Consider the following 21,554-nt stretch of genomic DNA (forward strand, 5'->3'; position numbering starts at 1 on the left):
AATCCACAGCAGCGATTGTCTCCAGTCTCTACATGCACATCATGGTACAGGTGCAGCCCTATCCACAGGCATGGACACATGCGCACATACACACAAAGACAAGTACTGAGAAGGAAAAAAAAAACCCCAGATCTTAAAGGGCTCCCCACAGCAAGCTTTAATTTGCCCGAAAGCATGGACTTGTGTGTGACAGAGCTCCCCTACTGAGACAAGTGTTCAAACTAAGAGACACTTAGCTGAGTCACCATTATTCACTGTTCCCGAGGTGGGCTGCTCGTTGCTTAATTATTACTTCCAAATCTGGACAAAAGCAAATTCTTTGGCCAGACTTCTCACAGGGCAAAGGCAAGAGCCAGTAAATACTGAACAATTCAAAGGCCTCTCAGGTCGGAAATCCAGCTTTCTTGCATATCTCCCTTGGTGAAGCAGGGACGGACGGCTCCCAGTGATTGACATGCCCTTGTAGTCACCAACAGACACCAGCAGATCTGCCAGCAAAGCCTTATTGGAAAGGAGACCAAGAAACAACTAGTGACCATGGACAGTTACCAGGGAGTTAAGGATTCTCGCCTCTGTTTTACTGTTTTCTCCATCATTTTCCCATGTTTACTAGCTTCTCTTATCTCATTAGGAGAAAAATAGCAGGTGAGACTTTAGCTCCTCACAGACAATCTGGAGGTATAGGCTTTCATCAAAATATTGGTGAATAGAAGGAAGTAGAGGTAGTAATGTTATTACTGGGAAAGCGATAACTGCTATTTTGGTTACTAGGGTATAAGGAAAGGTGGGAGGGGCTGCCGAGGACCTGGGTTCGAGTTCCCAGCATCGTGGTGGAATGGCAACTAATATTCAGCTATAAGAGTTCCAGGGGAACTGATGTCACCTGTCATCTTCTGAGAGCACTACACACAAGTGCTGCAGAGACATCCGTGCAGGCAAAAACACCCATAGACAGAACACAGAAATTAAAAAAAAAAAAGAAATCTTTAAAAAGAGAAAGTTGGGCCCTCGAGCAAGAGATGGTGCTCTCATTTAGCATCTGCTCCTCACTGGGGCAAGTAATCTGGTCCATGTGACTCAGCTTCCTTGGAGGGAAAATGGGAATGTTAGTGCCTGTGTTGGTAGACAGTTGCAAAACAACACACAGAACCCAATGCGTTCTCAGCACCCTGGAGGGGCATGAACTGATCTTCCTCATGTAACCAGGTAGGATGGACAACAAGGGCTTGCTCTTAAACCGAGAGGAGATGTCTCCCAGGGAACACACATCTGTACCTGCAAACCCCGCTCTTGCTTCCGGCTTGCACGTTAAGACCCACAGAGGTTAACCCGTTACCTGCCGGCTCCCTTGCTTGGAGGAGCAGCTACTTGTGCTTCTTGAAGGTGAAACCAACTTTTGAGACACGCCCAGATTCTTCTCGTCACTCATGGTGGAGAGCTGGTCCCTTGGGCTCAGCGCAGTCAAAATGCCATGGGAAGATGGTAGAGATGAGGGTATGAAGTCCTCGCAGGCAGGTGTCAGCTCTTACCTAATGCGTCTAAAAGCCATTCTGGATGTCTCAGAGGAAATCTCTAAAACTGAAAGAAAAATAATTAGAGAATGACAGAGACCAAACATCAGCCATTATTATATAACAGTCTGTGGAGATGCACGCCCAGAGTCAGCGAACCAGAGTCAGGAGGTCACTTTCTGGCTGCCAGGGTGTGGGATCAGGGAGAGACCGGAAGTGACTGCTTAAATAGTTATCACCCTTAGAAGGTGATGAAAATGTTTTGGAACCAGACAGTGACAAAGGCTATACCGCACTGTAAAACTGTTCAATGTCACTGAAATGCACAGATGGAATTACTGAAAAGATGAGGTCGATGTAATTCTAATCATTTTTAATTCTTTGGGGGTTTTGCTTTTTTATTGCTTTGTTTTGCTTTGGTGTGTGTGTGTGTGTGTGTGTGTGTGTGTGTGTGTTTTGAGAACAGCAGTGTGTTTCTTATGCAAAAGGAGTTTTTTTAAATTCCTTCTAAAGACATCTGTAGTGTAATGTAACAAAAACTGGAGGGGATGTGGGGGTGGGGGCAGTGAATCTCCCACATCTGGTAGCACAACAGCAATTGAAGTAGTGATCAGTGGGTAGGGTACAGGATACTCTGCCAAATCCTCCAACAGTGGCTTCCATAAGGATTCCCACAAATACTGTCTCATTCTTTAACAGTCTGATGGGAGGGTGTTATCTCTGTTTTACAGAGAGGGCCAGGGAGCTTCTAGTAAGTGAGGTCTCTAGCCAGGCACAAAGTGGGGAAAAACCCCGACTGGGGCCTAGACAGTAACTCTCACCCCCAACCCATGTCCAAGTAGCTATTAAGGCTGCCAGCTGCCAGTTCTGCAGCTATAGGAGTCTTATACCCTCACACTGCATACAGGAGAAACCCCAGGAAGCACCATTTTCATCCCCAGCCTTGGGTTAAGGGCAATTGATGTGTTTGGCTTGGGCTGCAGAAGGCCAGGGCCTTACTAAACACACTAAATTCAATTAATTCTGCAACCCCCCTCAGAGTGTTCACACAGTTTAATTTTTAAAGAAGACTGCTACATGATTGCTCTGAAACTAACTAGTCAGATAGGATATCAAATGGGATTAATTATTAAATACTCAAGTTTTATAATGTCTTTCAGGCATTTTGCTCTCTAAAAATGATTATATTAAAGCTCTAAGCTAAAATCAAAGCAATGTAGTGAACTATCTAAATCTCAGAAAACAAATTAAGGGACCTATAGCCATAGAAGTCAAGTCCCAAGAGTGGTAGTTTGGAGATGATCCCCCCTTCTTCTCTGCTCACTGACCCTCTGATAGGTTCATGCACGTGAACACTTGGTCTGTAGTTGGTGAGCCTGGTTTTGGAGGTTTAGGGGTGTGGTCTTACTGAAGGGCATATGTCTTAGTGACGAGCCTCACCCTCCTCGCTGTTCTCTCCCTCTGCTCTGTGCTTGTGTTTGAAGACATGAGCCCTCAGCCTCTGGTTCCTTCAGCGATGCCTACACTCCACCATCATAGACTCATCCCTCCGGAAACATAAGCCCATGACAAGCTTTCCACCTATAAGCTGACTTTGTCGAGGTGTTCTATCATAGCAACAGAGGAGAAACAAACACAGCACATTACTCTAGCCTGCTCTCCCTCTCTGGAATCATTACAAACTGGCTCTAACAACGTCTAGGCCTGAAGACAAACAACGCTGGCTCTCTATAAAGTTAGCTCTGCTTACAGGCCATGACTAAGTATAGCTGAATCAGAAGCAAATTAAACTAGCTTAAGAGTGCCAAGAGTAACTGTAAAGACACTAATAGTTTGTCTGTTGTCTAAGAAAGGGGAAAAAAAGAAACCAATGGTACCCTCAGTGACTCTGTGTGTGTGTGTGTCTGTGTGTGTGTGTACAGCCATCACTATGGCAACATGTCCACAGAGGCCTAGGAATACTAACAAAGGATTTCTGTCATTTGTGCCAAGCTTTGTTTTTCTAAGCCAGAGTTTCTGATAAAGGAGAACATGGGAAGGGAGTGTGTGTGTGTGTGTGTGTGTGTGTGTGTGTGTGTGTGTGAAATGTGGGGGAGGGACAGGACCTTGGGCATTAAGTTGAGTCATGGGTATTATAAAACCCTTGCCTCCAAAGGAGAAGCCCAGACCCCAACTCAGGCAACGGATCAAAGGGGTCGCCTTTATCTCCTGACTCACAGTCTCACTTTGGAGGGAACTAATCGGTAGATAAAGGCTCTGAGTCTCTAAAACCATCGAATTGGCTCCTAGGGTTCGCACTCACCACACCTGTCTCCCCCACCTCCCATTTCCTCCCATACCCATTCTAAAGCAGTCTGGGAATATGAGCCAGGGAAATATTTGCTCTCTGGGACTTTCTGTACTCTAAAGGACAAATGAAGTTCATTCTAGAAAGAGGATATGTTTAATTCTCAGAGTAAAGAACAAAGGAGCAGTGCCTTGAGTCTACAGATCCCAGCACCACTACTGGAGGTCACTGTATACTTGACAACTCCCATATCCACGCTCAGGGACTCTGCATGGCTAAGCCAGAGCTGTCGGGGGAAGGATTCCTGCATCCACTCTCAAGGACTCTTCCGGGTTGGGATAGGCCCACTCTAAGGCAGGGCTTGGCCTCAACTAAGGGACATCTTCTACTCTGAGTAGTTGTCTTGACCTATGAAAGTCATAATGATGAATTCCTCAGGAGATATATGGGACCAGGAGCCCATGTTGCTGATTCAGAGACCTCTGAGATACTAGGATGAGGACTGACCCACTGTACTGGCTGGTTTTGTGTCAACTTGGCACAAGCTGGTGTTATCACAGAGAAAGGAGCTTCAGGTAAGGAAGTGCTTCCATGAGATCCAGCTGTAAGGAATTTTCTCAGTTAGTGATCAAGTGGGGAGGGCCCATTGTGGGTGGTGCCATCCCTGGGCTGGTGGTCTTGGGTTCTATAAGAAAGCAAGCTGAGCAAGGCAGAGAAAGCAAACCAGTAAGAAACATCCCTCCATGGCCTCTGCATCAGCTCCTGCTTCCTGACCTGCTTGAGTTCCAGTCCTGACTTCCTTTGGTGATGAACAGCAATGTGGAAGTGTAAGCTGAATAAACCCTTTCTTCCCCAACTTGCTTCTTAATCATGATGTTTGTGCAGGAATAGAAACCCTGACTAAGACACCCATGAAAGACATTCAATGTTCCTGCCTCACTTAATGACCCCTGGATAAAAAAAAAAAAAACTTTATCTAACTCAAGAAACATGCTGATCTGAACAAAATGTAATAGCTTCCCTGTCATACACAGAATGGCCATTTATATCCATTTTTCTTTTCCTTAGCCTTTTCCAGTAAAGTGCACCAATCTTAGAGTACATATAGAACTGTACTTTGGCAAATACAGAACTAGCACCTGGCTTGAGGAACAGAACATTCTGCAGCTCCCAGAAGCTCCTGCGGCTGATCCTCCTGTACAGGGAGGTGCTCATAAATTGCCACAAATTCTTGGGGTGTGCTGGAGCGGCCTCACAGGTTTGGGGATACTTTTATTTCTGGTTTTTTCAAGACAGGGTTTCTCTGTGTAGACCTGGCTGCCCTGGAACTCACTCTGTACACCAGGCTGGCCTTCGAACTCAAAAATCCACCTGCCTCTGCCTCCCAAGTGCTGGGATTAAAGGCGTGCGCCACCACCACCCGGCTACTGGGAAGGCTTTTGTGCACCTGTCTATTACAAGTGTTATATCTATGACAGAATTCAGCGTCAGGCCTGTTTCCAAATCAGCTTTATCACCAAGGGGAGGACCCATAACTTCTCCCTTTTTTTAAATCATGGAGCCTGCACATCCAAAGTGAAGAGCCGAATGTACTGAGCCCAGTGAGAGCTACTCCAGCAGGCCATGCAAGCAGGGTTGAGAATTAGTCTAGAGTTTTCAGATAGCCCCTTTCTCTGACAGTCTTCCCAGGGGCCACCCAGCCCAGGTACCTGGTACCAATCTCAATCATTATATCCAACAGTTCCCCACCCAACTCCCAAGAACACTGAGAGAACCTGTCTTCTGCTATGTGCTGGGGCCAAGCCACACTGGATCCCTTGACTCAGCTGGGCACCTGTCCCCAGCTGCCTCACCACTGTGGGTGATGCCCCCCATGTTCAGCTTGTGCCGTCCAGTTAGCTCTCCTTAGCAAAAAGACAGAACAACCTGATTTGCTGTTTTGTGAAAATAAGAACCAAACCTGGCAGCTCTATGCTCTGGGTCTGGGCTCCAACCTTAGAGAAATGCTCTCAGGCTTTCCAGCTTCTCTTATGGGCCCAGCTCACTGAAAACCTTCGCTCTGCAGACATGATTCTAGCATGTTCGTGCAACGACTCTAGAATTTTCTAAGGTCTTTGATGGAGAATGTGTTTTCTGGTTCCTCTTAAACCCATGTCTGTAGGTATAGCAGCTAATGGGTTTTGTGTGTTTACTTTTATTGTGGTCAGAGTACTTAATGTGAAATTGGCAGACTTCGGGTGTACCACGAAGGCTCATTATCTACAGGCAGGAGGTTACACGCCAGAGCTCCAGAGCTTATGTTGCAAAAACACAACCCTGTAGCCAGCACAGCAACGTCTCCTCCCACCGCTGCTTCTCTGCGTGTGACTATTTCAGACTACTTACGTAAGAGAGGCTGCCCAGTGCTCCTCTTTCTGCAACTGGCCAATTTCACTTAACACATGATCCATGCTTTTGTCTGCGCTAGGATTGTTCTGTTTCTATGACAGGCCACATGCTGGCACTGTGTTCTTGATGCATTCACTGGTCCCTGGGCCTTAGGTCGTTTCTATACCTTTGCTTTCGTGCCCAGTGTTCGTGAGAAGCACAAGTGCTACCATAAGCCTCTATCAAAGTTTTGTCCTCATGTATCCTTCCTAGAAGATTCCACTCTTGGCAATCTTACCTGTGCCAAGTTTCAGTAAGGCAGCTGACACCCAGCTCTTTCCCTCTCTTGAGCCTGCTGAGTGGCCCTGTATTGATCCCTCTAACGTCAAGACTCCTAGAAACTCCCTTGGAGGTCATGCCGACACCTGCTTCTGACTTCCCAACCAACCACCAGTCCTCATCCAAACAGACTTCTTCTCCCAGATCCCCAAAGTGTGGCTCTCCTGACGCTCATCAACTCCAACTGGCTTGATAATATTTAATTCTCAAAAACACCGATCCATTTTCAGCCCCCACAACCCTATGCAATTAGTGTTTCTCTCCTTGCTTACCTACTTATTCCTCTCAGAGTCCCGTGACCTGTCACTGTCCAGGCAGGCTTTCCCTCCGTCCCCTTATCCCCAAGCTGCTTATCCCAAGAGGGTAAGTAGACGTTGCAAAGCCAGCATGTGAAACATGCGACGATACCGTTGTACTGAGGCCCTTGGACTCCGGCTCTCTGCCACTTGATGCACATTACTACATGGATGGGTTGTTTTCTCACCTGACCACAGGTGTTGATGACAGAAAAGGCATCATTGGGTTCTACTACAACTAAAGCACTCAGCGTGGTCCTTGGCAGATGTCAGTCAACTATATTTTAGCTGCTACTACCCAAACTCCATCTCCAAAAGCTCACACTCATAAAAGCTCAGGGTACCCCACCCTTCCACAGCCACACCCCTTTATCCTCACTCATCTGTCTTCATGGAACCCCTCCTTACCCGGTTTCTCTCCCCCACCTGCAGAAATGTCCTCTATCCTCCTCGAACCATTTTTCGACAGTACCCTCTCCATGAAGCCTTTCCTCCACCTCTTCCCGTCCACAAACAGCTGTTTCCTTTTGGACTCCAGCTTTACTTTTGGACCATGAAAGTATTAGTCACGTTTCCTATAGCTGGAGTCATTCATTGCATCCTGACAGCTAGAAGCTGGGATACATCCAACTTACAGACGGCATTTTATCTGTCTCTGCACTCTGCAGAAAAGTCAAGTCCAAAGTCCAAACATCAGTAGCAAAAGTTGCAAAGGCTGGGACCTCGTCCTCCGGGTGAGCACGTGTATTCCCACAGGCATGAGCCCCACTTCCTGTCCTCTGAACTCACTGGGTCAGGGAACCTTGTGCACATGTCTTCCTTTCATGCATCCCATCCACAGACCTCTCTGAAGTGTCTGTAGAGCTCTCTGCCATGTCTAAGGCCTTCTTCTTTAGTTCATCCTCTCTCCCTGCCACTCTATATCTCTGGCCAAGGCTTCTCTGTTGGGCTGGCAGGTGTGCTGGGTGGAGTCTAGAAGATGGGGCGGGGCCTAGCTAAATAGAAAAAAAAATATGCCCGCCCACCCCCCACAATGAAGGGAGCTGGCCCAAGAAGGCCACTTGCTGTGACATTTCTCAGTCTTGGCTTCAGAGCAGGGTCACTGTGGTAAGCTACAAAACCCCCAAGCCTGACCCTACTGTATATCAATTCCTCCATATCCTCCAGGCTGAGGGCAAAAGGAGCTCGGCAAGTTCCCTAGCGTGTTTCCAGAGGGCTTAGCTACAGACTCACGTGGACTTCCACAAAGGCAGGTAGGTTTACACGCAGAGCTCCCTTCTCTTCTTGGAGTGTTTAATTTCACCTGTGCACCTAACGCCAGACCTATGCTGTGGTGTCTAATTTATAGCAAATTAAAATGCAGAGCGGGCTGTGACTTAGCAGTTTGAAAGGTAAGGAGAGAGAGAGCACCATCCAAGAACCTAAAACAGCACCTGGCGGTTTGGGCTGTGTCCGTGGGTGGGCGGCTGGCGTTACCCTCCCTTTACTGATGGTGCTTGGGAGGAACAGCATAGAGTTTTAACAACTGGCAACTGCAAGCCGCATTTTATTATTTAACTTAAAAGACTATCAACTGAGTCACTAGGTGGACTGCAAATGCATTTTTTAAAACTTTTCCATATCCAATGAAAACGTACTTATCTTTTCTGAAATGTTAAGAAACAAAAAAACACCTCAATGTCTAACCCTCTATAAATACATTAACCAAGCGCTCAGACAAGAAACTAAACCCTGCATCAGCGGGTCATGTATCAGATATGCACACCTCAAGATTGTTAGCCACCTGACGGAGACTTAAGCTCTAAGCGAGCTCTGTAAAACGACAGGCTCCTGAGTCGTACTGTGGATGGACTGTTCCCATAACACCGGGGCAATAACAAGCAATACCTCGTGAGGGAAACACACTTCCCTGAATGTAGGTGGCAGGAAAAAAAAAGCCACACAGCAAGTTTTACACTTCGCAGAAGGATGGCTGTGAAGAAACGAACAGGAGTCGCTTTTAAAGTGTTCGAGCTGGAAAAAGAAGGTAGCGGAAGTAGAAACAGAAGGAAAAGGCAGAACAAATCAAAAGAAAAACCCGGGGTGGATTTTAGCAGCTAAGACACCAAAAGTTACAAAAACTCTAGAAGCACCTGTTTCCAGGGTAGGCTACGCCACAGCTATTGACTCTGTCCACCGAGGTAAAGTGTGCAGGGTTTCCGAGGACACAAGACTCCCTTCCTCCCTCTTCACTTCGTCTTGAATGTCTATGACCGCTACAGGGGCTTGGTAGCTGGTGAGTTGTTCGGATGGCAACCAAAACACACTGTGGTTAGGTTTTGTTTGAGACATTCTCATTATGTAATATAGGCTGGCCTTGACCCTACAATACTTCTGCCTCCCTTGTGCTGATGATGTCATAGAACTGTCACCTTACTCATACAATGTCCCCCTGCTCCTCATGCTCTAGAAAAGCAGGAGTGTTGGCTGTGACTTCCAGGATGATGTTAGGAATTATCACCCAGCCACCATCTCAGACCAAGCCGCTCACCCTTCGACTTGTTACTGCATTAGTTTCGCTCATTCTTTGTTACTAAATATCTGCAGCTAGAGTAGGGTAGGGGGACTAAAGGGTACAACAATGGTTTGGGTCCATGATTTCTGTAAGATTTCACCTTATCAGAGTGGGAAAAGAACAGCGGCAGAAGCTACCGTCCATAAGGCACAGAACAAGAAAGTCAGGAAGTGAATGGCTATCACACTCAAAGGCCTACCTTCCAGACCCTACTTACTTCCAGACCACAACTCCTAAAGGAACTTCATCCTTTATAATGACACCACAAGCTGAGGACCAAAGCATGAGATCCTGGGGCACACTTCTGATCCCAGCCACCATGTTCACGGTAGCCAATACAAAGGCGACGCAGGGGAAGGCATCTGAAAACAGAGACAAGCCCAGCTCACACCAGCATCACATGTCAGCATACACACATGAACATGTATGAATGAGCAAGTCTTTGAATGATCTCAGCCCCTACCTACCCATGGCCAGCTGACACTGAACAGGGTGGAAGGCAGCCCTTTTCAGTGTCTGCCATCTGTAGAACTTGGGCCTAAGTAAACGTGGTCATGCTCGTAGCTTGCCAACCTGTGGGAACTGAATGCACACACCCATCTAAATGGATCAAATGAGCTACCGACAACTGTTGCAGGAACTGCCTGCTTCCCCAACCCAACACGACAAACTGGGGGTGTGCTTTGCTTGAAGTAGTCTCAGTATGTACCTAACCCAGGCTGGCCGTGAACTGATAAAACTTCTGCCTCCCATATATTAGGTTACAGGTATATGCCACCACACTAGGCTTTATCTGAAGACTAAGATTTTACTGGTCATGTTGGTGCATGTCTATAATTCCAGCATTCGGGAGGCTGAGACCAGCCTGGGCTACATAATGAAGTCAGTCTTCAAAAAAGACCTGTGTTTTCCTAGCAGCTGGTAATGAACTGTCAAGTGTGACCTTAAAATAAGCTTTATATACTGACTGTTACCACCCACCAGCCAGAGCTTACCAGACCCTCAGGCTCAGAAAATACATGAGCCTCCTTTCAAACTACATATATATGAGTATACATACATATGTATGTATGTATGTATGTATGTATGTATGTGTGTGTGTGTATATACTCAGATTCATCTGTCCCTAATAGACTCCTACAAGTGTTACTTTCCCTATTGCTGAGCTAAACACCTGACAAGAAGCAACTTAAAGACGGAAGAATTTATTCTGACTTACAGTTTGAGACTACAGCCCATCAAGGTGGGGAAAGCACGGAAGCAAAAGTGGCTGGGTCCATAGTGGCTGGAATCTGAGGCTGCCTGCCTGCTCACATCTCAGAGACTCAGCTCGGCGGGCAGCAAAGAGGAAGTCAGGAAGATCAGCTATACCCTCGCACGGCCCTCATCCAATTGACCTACTTCAGCTAGGCCCCGCCTCCTAAAAGTTCCACAACTTGACAAAGTGGTGGCCTTGGCTAGGGACTAACTGTAATACATAAGCAAGCCTGTAAGGGACATTTCACAATCACACCGTAGCACCCTGTAATCTTGCCTTTGTTCCCTAGCCATGCCAGAGGCCACCCTGACCTCTACATGTGTTGATGGTTGCTCTTCTAAGTCTTACTGATTCCCACATAAAACATTTTATTTGGAGAGTTAGCTTTACCAAAACTCTGGGATGTTTGTTACACAACACTAACTAACCTGCATCCCTACCAGGCCTCTAGGCTAGGAAGAAGACATTGTGACAGTATGGGACCACAGACTAAGTGGGCAGCCACACCTATTTGTCCCCTACAGATCATCAGGCTCCTTCTACCTGGAGCCTCCTACTCCCGCCTTCCCGGGCAAACTCAGAAGAGAGCTCCTTGGCCCTCAAGCACAGGCCTCACCTTTGCCTAAGACAAGACCCTTAGGTGAAGCAGACACTGGCTAGAACATGGACCTACTGGCTGATCAAAGTGAGCATGTGATGATGGTGGTTGACAGACCACAAGTGTGGCCCTGGAATTCAAGACTAGGTAGGCATAATGGGGATATGGAAAACAAGTCCCTTAGAAGCCTACCTTTTGACTAGATCTCAGCATTTCTCATGTGTTACACGGTGACCCCTTCACAACAGTTAACCCCAGGCTGTGAGCACATTCTCAACTGGCAACTGAGCCTTAAAGGAAATGTCAAAGGCATCAGGGTCAGTCAGTGAGGGGACAACAAAGAAGAGAATCCAGTTCTGTCCTTCCCAGCAAGGATACAGAGACACTGGGAAACAGGGAGCTGAAGCAAACGTTCTAAGTGACGGATGCACTTAAATAATTGTAAAGAGCAAATCTATTGTGAATTACAGCCAAATTGCCCATTCCAGCCTGTGGTAAAAAACGTGTAAACATGTAGGCCTTAGCTGGGGGTGATCAAGTAAATCCTGTACTGCAATGATCTAGTCCCACCTCCTCCCAGGATACCCTGAAGGCTTTATGTGCCCTAAAAGCAGAGGGTGCCAACAGGGCCACGGGGAAAACAGTTTCATAGTGTCACCTGGGTGGAACTACTGAAACCAAGGGAAGGAGGAAGTTGCTGGAGAGCCACTCATCAGAACAGAGACAAAGCCAAAGGGTCAAGGGAGGGGAAGCCGTAGATGAGACTCAGGGCTGCCAAGCAGTGGTGCCGACACTGGGGCCTGCGGACACACTGGCCATCCACTGGAGCCCTGGACACAGGGCCTACTATGCAGTAAGCTAAATTTGTGTTTAGTTTAATTTAAAATCATCCCAGACAGCTTCAGAACATGGCAGTCTAAGTCACTTACCTCCTCTCCCTGTTCACAGAACGCTCTCTCTAATCACTGCTCATTATTGACACAATACAAGGTGAAAGACGGTATTCCGCAACAACATAACATCAGTTGAAACAAACCAGCTGCCAAGTTGTAGGTAGCTGAAGTTATATACTCTTTCCCATTATCTTCCAATGGCAACAAACACTGCCCTGACCAGCCAAGAGTCTTCTCCATTATCTTCCAATGGCAACAAATACTGCCCTGACCAGCCAAGAGTCTTCACAACAGAGAGATGGAAAAGCCAGGATCTGGCTGAGATCCCCCAGGCATGTCATGGAGTCCTGGACATTCATAAAGCTGCCCCAATAGGCATCATCATTCCATGTAGCAAACGTGAAAATTTCACCAATAAACAGCCAGTTTCCCAACATTCAGATTTATCCATAATTGATGGCTAATTTACAATTCAATTTTAGCCACTGCTCAATCCATATTCCACTGCTGATTAGTAAATGCTGTCCCATTCAATGGACTAGTTGGTAGAGAGCTTAGCTTTCATGCACAATGTCCAGGGTTTGGTCTTCCCACCACACACATATTCCAGTCTATACCAGGCCTGATGATGCATGTCTGCAACCCTAACACTCTGCAGGAAGTGGAAACACCAGGGTCAGGGGTTCAAAGTCACCCTTGGCTACAAAGACAGATCAAAACCAACCTGGAATACATGAGACGCTGTCTTTAAAAACAAACAAAAAAATTAAAACAGGAACCCTATAAATAACAGTATGAATTGTCTTTAAAAATCAATTTGACAGTAGAAAAGTTGTCTTGTTTTTTTTCTTTCTTTTTTTTTTTGTTTTGTTTTGTTTTTTGTTTTTTCGAGACAGGGTTTCTCTGTATAGCTCTGGCTGTCCTGGAACTCACTCTGTAGACCAGGCTGGCCTCAAACTCAGAAATCCGCCTGCCTCTGCCTCCCAGAGTGCTGGGATTACAGGCGTGCACCACCACCGCCGGCAAAAGTTGTCTTTCAAAATACGGACAATAGGGGTCTGGAGAGATTGTTCAGCAGTTAAGAGCCCTGACTACTCTTCCAGAAGTTCAGAGTTCAACTCCCAGAAACCACATGGTGGCTCACAACCATCTGTAATGAGATCCAATGCCCTCTTCTGGTGAGTCTGAAGCTAGAGTACTTGACCAGCCAGCAGCCTATGGGTTCCACCCTCTACACTGAGCACACAAACATGAGTGACAGTCCTCAAAAAGGAAGAATTCACCAACAGACTCAGAATAACACACCCAGAAATTGTTTCAAAAAATTAAATCCACCAAACATCAAATTATTAAAATGACAAGCCATGGTAAAAAGACCCATGGTTAACAGAGCATTGATTAGAGCCATACGCATTAGAAAGACACTAAACTGTAACAGCATTAACTTAAAAAAACAAAACAAAAAACAAACTAACAAAAAAAAAACAGGAAAAAACACGGTAATGCCATCCTGTGGTACTTGGCACGTCCTGCCTCCCACCAGCTAAGTGGCTTCTATCCTTTCTGAACACATGAGAAGGTGGTCCAATAATAAAATATGACTTCACAGAATATCAGCCATTCTTTCCCCTTTGTTACTTCAAAAAAAAAAGTTTCACTTTAGAATACAGACTTTCCCAGCCTTACGGAGCTATTTCTCTGTTCATCTCTCCATACTGTAGAGAAAAGATAAATATTCACCAAGAGGATTTTCTGGCTTAGATTTGGGGTGATAATTGACTTTCTCCTTTAAACTTTTTCTTCCAATTGATCTTTCAAACTTAAGGACATACCACAGAAGTAAAACTAAAACAGAAGTCATTGTGTGGCCTCTTCTCCAAAAACCCTCTGCGCTCTCCCTCTTGCTTCACCCCCACTTACCAGCCTCGCCTTCTGTGTTCTCCGCGGTGTTCTCTGCTGCCTGTGACAGGCTCTGCACTTGCTCACCCTCTGACTGTGTCTCCGTTCTTAGAGAAGCATTACAGGCCATGTGACAAGAGCAGAGAGGCTGCCTAGTATCACTTCTGGGGCAGGCCATCAAATGCGGAAACCTCAGGTAAGCACTGATAAGATGCACAGTGGGGGTTGACTCTTCTGACTGAAAGAATGAGCCACCTGCCTGCCCTGGGAATCCCAACCACAAAGCTGTCACATCACAGAGGTGACACTCAACCCACAGGCTAGTAGATTTACTGGAAGTGAGGCAGCCAGACCACTAAGATGCCTGGTTGTTGTCATTTCCACGTCCTCCCCTCCCTTATCCCCTCCCACCTCCTTCCTTCTCTTAACTTGTTACTATTGTATTAGTCAGGGCTCTCACAAGTCACAGAACTTATGGAGTGTGTGTGTGTGTGTGTGTGTGTGTGTGTGTGTGTAATTTACATATATATAAATATATGTGTATATATAAATTCCATATATGTATGGGTAATTTATTGAAATATCTTACAGGCTACTAATTCAACAATGTCTTGCTGTGAGTGGAAAGTTCAAGACTCTAGTAGTTGCTCAGTCCCACAGGTTGAATATTTCAGCAGGTCTTCTGTATTTGCTGGAATCCTGAAGTAGAATGGGTGAGGGCAAGCAGGCAAAGAGCAAAACCTTCCTTCTTCCATGTCCGTTTATAGGCTTCTAGCAGACGGTGTGACCCAGATTAAAGGTATCTTCCCCATTCAAGATCCAGAATAAACATGTGTCTTCCAGCCTTCAGAACTGGGTCAAAGGCATGTTGTCTTCCAGCCTCAAGGTCTGGATCACAGGTGTGCCCTCCATTTCTGGACTGTAGTTCATTTCAGATATAATCAAGTTGACAACCATGAATAGCCATTGTATGTCTTAGGGTTTCTACTGCTGTAAAGAGACACTCTGACCACAGCAACTCTTATAAAGTAGAACATTTAACTGGGGCTTACAGTTTCAGAGGTTCAGTTCATTATCATTATGACAAGAAGCACGGCAGCATGCAGGCAGACGTGGTGCTGGAGATGAGGCTGAGAGTTCTGTATCTTGATCCTCAGGCAGCTGGAGACTGTGCCACACTAGGCCTAGCTTGAGCATATGCGACCTCAAAGCCTGCTCCACAGTGACACACTTTGTCCAACAAGGCCATACCTAATAATGCCACTTCCTATGAGCCAAGCAGACGCACACATGAATCTACAGGAGCCATTCCTATTCAAACCACCACGTCTAGTTAAACAAGTAACTTTTATTAGAAGCTGGAAATGAAAAAAAAATTAAAAAAAAAAAGAAGAAGCTGGAAGTGTGTGTGTGTAGGTAAAGTGGGGGAAGGTAGAGGAGTTCTCAAGTTTACAGAGTAGTCTGTGTGTCCCTACTCTTGAACAAGACGTGGTTTTCTCTTTTGTAGGACTCCAGGATGCATCTGGCCATACCAAGTTTCTCTGCCACTCACACCATCATTGGTTGTCCATGTTATTCTATTCCAGAGAAGAAGGCATCAGTTTGCTTTTCATGTGTCCAACTCTACCCCCAGTTGCTCTGGACTCTTTTTGTCCTCAGGAGTATCAGGACAAATGTTGTAGAAACCTAACTTTCAAATGCATTGCACTGACAACTGTCAGACACCAAACAGAACAGGCCTCCCAAGTAACATCTCAAAACCAACAGCAAATCTAGGTGTCATGACACACGTCCATAATCCCAGCGCTCAGGAGGAGGAAGCAGGAGGATTGCTATGAGTGCATGGCCATTCTAGGCTATACAGAGAACACAAGACTCTGGGCTACAGAGTGATGTCATGTCTCAAAAAAAAAAAAAATGAAAACAAAACCCTCCAAAACAAAACTAAAGTAAAATGAAGTATTCATAGTCTAGTAATTGGAGTATTTTACAAGTGCTGTGTACCTATACACAGAATTAGATCAGTTTGGTTGCAAATCCTAATTTAAGTTCTTAATGATACAGTAGCCACAGCTTCAATAAAATGTACTATCACAAATAATCCAATCTAAAAACAAGTGCCAATAAATCAAGAACCTTGACTCCTTACTCAAAAGTAAAGTTCTTACTCTGCATTGTGATTATTTAAACTGCCAACTCCCAAGACTGATGGGCTTTGGGCCAGGGAATATCCTGCTAATTACCAGTACTGAAGGGCTTTGTGTTGAGTCAGTAATCGAGACCCCAATGGCTGCTGCTTCTACCTACCCTCTTGAAAACACTGTGTAACCCATCTTGGCACACTAAAGGCTCTCAGAAACCTACAGGAGAAACTGCAATTACAACAATAATTACAAAACCCAAACTGCTACCTAGGATGAACTCATTCCTGAGCTATTTGATAACACAATGCACTCTCTGAGGTAGCACCCATTTCTCAACATGCCTTAAGCCTGACAGCTCTGTCTAGCTTTCAAAGGCAATTATCCTGAGTCCAAAAAAACAACTTGGTCTCTTTAGGTAGGTGGTTTGCCCGTGACGGCTGTAATGGCTCAGCGAGCACAGGCACTATTCTTTGGTCATGAGTCAGGTGCACCTCAGCCAGTAATAACTCTGGGGTGACCTTTGTTCATAGTTTCGTGTCTAGACTTTGGAGGTATGGAGAATCAAGGAAACCCACGACTACTGCACAATGTCTATTGCTATATTTGGAGATGCTTCCCTGTGGCCCCACCCTCCTTGAGCATCCTTTCTCACATTGCTGTCCCTATCCAACGTCTCTATTTCCCCTTCCCCTTGTATTTAAAAGTTTATTACTGAGAATCAATCCTTTCTAGTTGTCTCAAATTGGTTTAAAAAGGAAGTATTTGGATGTCATAAATATATCATTTGCAGAAAGTCATGCTACTTAAGAAAGCTAAACATGTAAATTTTCATATGGAAAATTGTCCCACCAAATCTAATGTAAAAGATCCTTGTTCTTAAATATTCATACAAATGAAAGGGGTTAGTTAGAACATGTGCAAGCATGCAGCATTATATTTCTGCAAGCAGATAAGATAGCATGATCAACACCTGGGATTCACTTATCAAACGTTCACTGAATGAGCACTTGCTATAAGCCAAGCTTGGTGTGATAATTAATCAATCCTGAGAATCAGCTCGGTGGGATTTAGAGCCACTTTCACAGACAAACCCCTGGACATGGCAACCTGGGTGTTTCCAGAAAGATTTAACTGAGCTGGGAAGACCTACCCTCGTGGGTAGTACCATTCTTTATCCCAGACTAAATAAAAGGGAAACGGAAGTGGAGTACTATCACGTGTCTCTCTCTGCCTCCTGACTGAAGACGATGTGACTGACATGAGCAGCCATCCTCCTCCTCTGACGTGGTGGACTGACTGTTCCCTCAAACCTTGAGCGGAAATAAAACCACTCTTCTTTAAGTGACATTTGCCAGGCATTTCATGACAGGAATGAGAAAAGTAACTTATATAATCAGTTCCAGACAGGTGTTGACAAACTGACACTACATCACAGGACATGTTCAAGATTCCCCAAGACATAGCCATACAATGACCTTGGAGAAATCAGCCTCTCCATGAAAAAAGATTGACCCTTAAGCAAGAAGAATTCAGAGCCACTTAACAAGGTACAAGAAAGGGAGGGAATAGGCAACCGACGCATGTTTTATGCCTGGCATGTCTGGGCACCATGCTAGGTGCTCTCATGTAATCTTAGGTTGCCAGGATGATCCTTTGATTTGCACTTTCACTTTAAGGTTAAGGACTCAATGGTCAAACTTTTATAATATATCCAACTCCGTCTAAATCCACACCATTTACAGAATAATGAGGTCTGATCTGAAACTGAATGCATGATCACTTCAAAGTAACGTTTCCAATATGACTCACAGAGACAGAAGAAAGCCTCAAAGCATGTGGTGTGGAGGAGTGGGCATCAATAGCACATCAAAAGGTAGTCCTTCCTAAATGGAAGGGACTCACAATTCTGATTTTGAAGTCACTGCAAAGCTGCAGGAAGCAGCACTGTGTGTTGATGTAAGACTACATAGATAGATCAGCCAGACTGACAAGGCATCATGTTTATGGTCCAGCTATTCCTTTATTACAAAGAACAGAGGTGCGTTATATGTATATCTGTGGAAATACACGCAGAGGCTCACATTTGGAGGTGGCTTTTTTTGATGACCTAGAGGAACATGGCAAGGGATAAGAGAGTTCATGTGAGTATCCAGTGTTATTTCATTTTTGGTCAAAAAAAAAAAAAAAAAGAGGAGAAAATGCCAAGACAATTCAACAAATGCTACTGGATGATGTAAAAATCTACAGGCAGAAAGATGAAATCAAATGAGGTTAAAATTTTATATACTATCATATAAAAAATTAACCCAAAGTGGACCTAAGACTTAAAACCAAGAGCTGGAAGTGTAAGACACTTCCTGACCTTGAATGATGTCTTCGTCACTGTTGCTGTGAAGACTCACTGTGCAAAGCAACGCTTATGAAGAAAGCACTTAAATGGCGGCTGGCTTACAGCTTCAGAGGTTTAGTTCACGATCCTCAGGGTGGGAAGCATGGTAGCATGCAGGCAGCCCTGGATCAGGAGCTGAGGGTGACATTCTGACCTATAAATGGAGAGACTCTAAGCGTGGCACGGGCTTTTAAGACCTCACAGCCCACCCTCAAAGACATGCTTTCTCTAACAAGGCCACACCTCTTAATTCTTTCAATAATTTCAAATAGTACTCTCTAGGGACCAAGAATCTAAATATATGAGCCTATGGGGGCCATTCTTATTCAAACCACCACAGATGAGGTAAGGTTTTCTTCTGTAGGACAACAAATGGGGAGAAAAGGATAACATCAAAAGATAAATCTAAACCCAAGAATGGGGGGACTGTAGTTTATGTGTTTGATAGAGTTCTGGTCTCCAGAATATGTTAATATAAACCATGTTTACAACTCAACAATACAAGGGCAACTTTTTTTTTTTTTTTTTTTGGTTTTTTGGATTTGGTTTTTTTCGAGACAGGGTTTCCTCTGTATAGCCCTGCCTGTCCTGGAACTCACTCTGTAGACCAGGCTGGCCTCGAACTCAGAAATCCGCCTGCCTCTGCCTCCTAGAGTGCTGGGATGATTACAGGTGTGCGCCACCACTGCCCGGCTTAAGGGCAATTTTTAAAAACTGAGATCACGAGCTGGAGAGATGGCTCTGGATGACTGCTCTTCCAGAGATCCTGAGTTCAATTCCCAGGAACCACATGGCGGCTCACAACCATCTGTAATGGGATCCTATGCCCTCTTCAGGTGTCTCTGAAGACAGTTACAGTGTACTCATATAAATAAAATAAATAAATCTTTAAAAGAAAAACTGAGATCACTACAGAAGCTACAAAATGGCTGCCAGACACATAAATAAATGCTCAATATTCTTGTTATGAGGAATATAAGTAAAACCCACCAAGATATAGTGTCTTATATCTTAATATATAACCACCCTGTAAAGAGGCTATAACTTATATAACTTGCTATCCAAAATGTATTCTTTGGATAGCAGTCTGATAGGCCATCAAACAGTTGAAAACGGAGTGACAAATGACCCTGCAACTCAGCTCCTAGACCCATCCTCAATAATAGGAAAGCATGACCACTTACCCAAGAGCATTCATGGCTGCATAATTCACAGTACCCCCAAAGTAGAAAGTACATGTTGCTAACATCCCTTGAGAGCTTCAAGAAGGTTTCTGAAAATCCTACCAACATTATTTTGAACATCTACAGGCTTAACTTAAAAAAGAATGAACTTAAAATCAAAGCGAAGCCTTTAACCTACATGAGTCCATACAAGGCCCAATAGATCTATTGGGAGTCTATGGAAAGTAAGAACGAAAGAGTCAAAGGTCAAACCAACTTCAACACATGAGACTGCCCATACGATCTCTAGGCAACACAGTCATCCTGAGACCCTCTAACCTTCTCTTGAGAAGCAGCTAGATAGTCACACAGAGAAACTTGGGGTTTCCATGATGTCAAAGACTTTCTTCTGTCTTGGGAGGGGCACCTGCTTAGATCTCTTCAGGTCTATTTGCATGCCATCAGGGGCCCAGTTAAAACCCTTACAGAATGACTAAAAGCCCAGTTTGGAAGGGATGTTAAAATGATCTTCCCACTCTGTAAACAACTGGCTGATCCCTGATTTGAAAATTTGCTTTATATTTAGCAGTGATGTTATCCAACATTTAGGGTGGGGTGAGGGGAGTTACTGCTCAAATTCTCAGAAATACCACTACCTAGGTTAAAACAGGCACACACATTTACACAGAGATTCACACAGACCAACCCTTCACTAGTCAGTAAACACACAACTTAATGAGCTCTGATGTCCCACCATCTTCAGTCCAAAGCCCAGGACAAACAGAGCAAGTGCATATAATTCCAAGTTTTGAGAATCAATTGTTTGAAACCATTTATTTATAGCCCAGTTTCTCACAGATGTCTGCTGGCTTGTAGTCATGGGCCCAGGCCAAGGCGTACCTGAGCAGCTGTTGAAATGTACTTCAAATAGTGAGGCGGTAATACCTCGTTTAGAGGAAAAAAACACCTTCAGGTTCAACTCCACACTTCTCAGACATGACAGCATTCTCGCTACAGCTTCAGGAGACAGAAAGAGCTCACACCCTCTCTGGTCCCAGGAACTCTAGGCTGGAGGGAAAACTGTGCAGCACAGCGCATGCTGGAGCCCGCAAGAAAGTCTCCACGAGGGACCTTCATCTGCAAGGGCTCTGGCTTTGTACTACCACCACACAAGTCTAAGGTCAGCCTATTTGGAAATGAAAAGAAACATGAAGTAACATTATGGGATTGTAAACTACAACATTCACACAGAAGGTCAAACTGCTAGATTTCTCAAACTTGCAGTGTGGGGTGTTTGTTCTGCACGTTGTCAGCCAGGCCTAGACCTGAGTGTCTAGTCACTCTTCTCATTCCTGTGACAAAATGACTAACAATGGTTTAACTCAGAGAAAGAAGAAGGGCACACAGGAGAGAGAGAGATACTAGCAGGAGATAGAGGGGAGTGATCTTTCTGATAAACCCTTTTTTAATCTACAAGCCTGGGCTTTCCCCACAATGGGAAGGGTGGGGCTTTCTGAATCAGCGAAGGCCACCGATGAGGCTCCCTACTCAGTGGTTCTACTATTTGATGATAAAACAGTACCTGTACCGGCTCTACTATACGTAATGAGAAATTCCAGAGACACCACAAAGCCCCCCTGTGATGACAGCCCACGGTGTGCTACTTGGTAGAGTTCTAACTTGGGTGTTTCAAAGTGAGGCTTGCCCTAGCCAGCAATGTGACCTTCAGCTTATGAGCCTCCTGGGACCCTGATTTTCTCAACCAGAGACCAATTCCCTAGGCAGGCAATCACATCGCTAAGTAACCAGGGTGGGTGGGAACATAATATTTTTCAGGGGACACTGTGAACTTTTGG

General features: G+C 45.1%; 1 protein-coding gene across 11 annotated transcripts in view; it reads right to left on the reverse strand.

Moving 5' to 3' along the window:
* Window positions 1-21,554, reverse strand: part of Osbpl3 (oxysterol binding protein like 3) — a 163,831-nt gene that overhangs the window by 74,557 nt on the left and 67,720 nt on the right. For 5 of the 11 annotated variants that reach the window (XM_052173718.1, XM_052173715.1, XM_052173716.1 and 2 more), the window contains exon 3: window positions 1,337-1,572. In XM_052173718.1, the coding sequence (XP_052029678.1) occupies window positions 1,337-1,429 (93 nt within the window). In that variant the 5' untranslated portion in view covers window positions 1,430-1,572. Of the gene's footprint in view, window positions 1-1,336; window positions 1,579-9,571; window positions 9,717-10,573; window positions 10,680-14,023; window positions 14,221-18,508; window positions 18,690-21,554 lie in introns of those variants that run through there. The other 6 variants (XM_052173710.1, XM_052173709.1, XM_052173713.1 and 3 more) reach the window with 6 other exon arrangements.

This window comes from Apodemus sylvaticus, chromosome 2 (genome assembly GCF_947179515.1).
Source record: "Apodemus sylvaticus chromosome 2, mApoSyl1.1, whole genome shotgun sequence".
NCBI lineage: Eukaryota > Metazoa > Chordata > Mammalia > Rodentia > Muridae > Apodemus > Apodemus sylvaticus.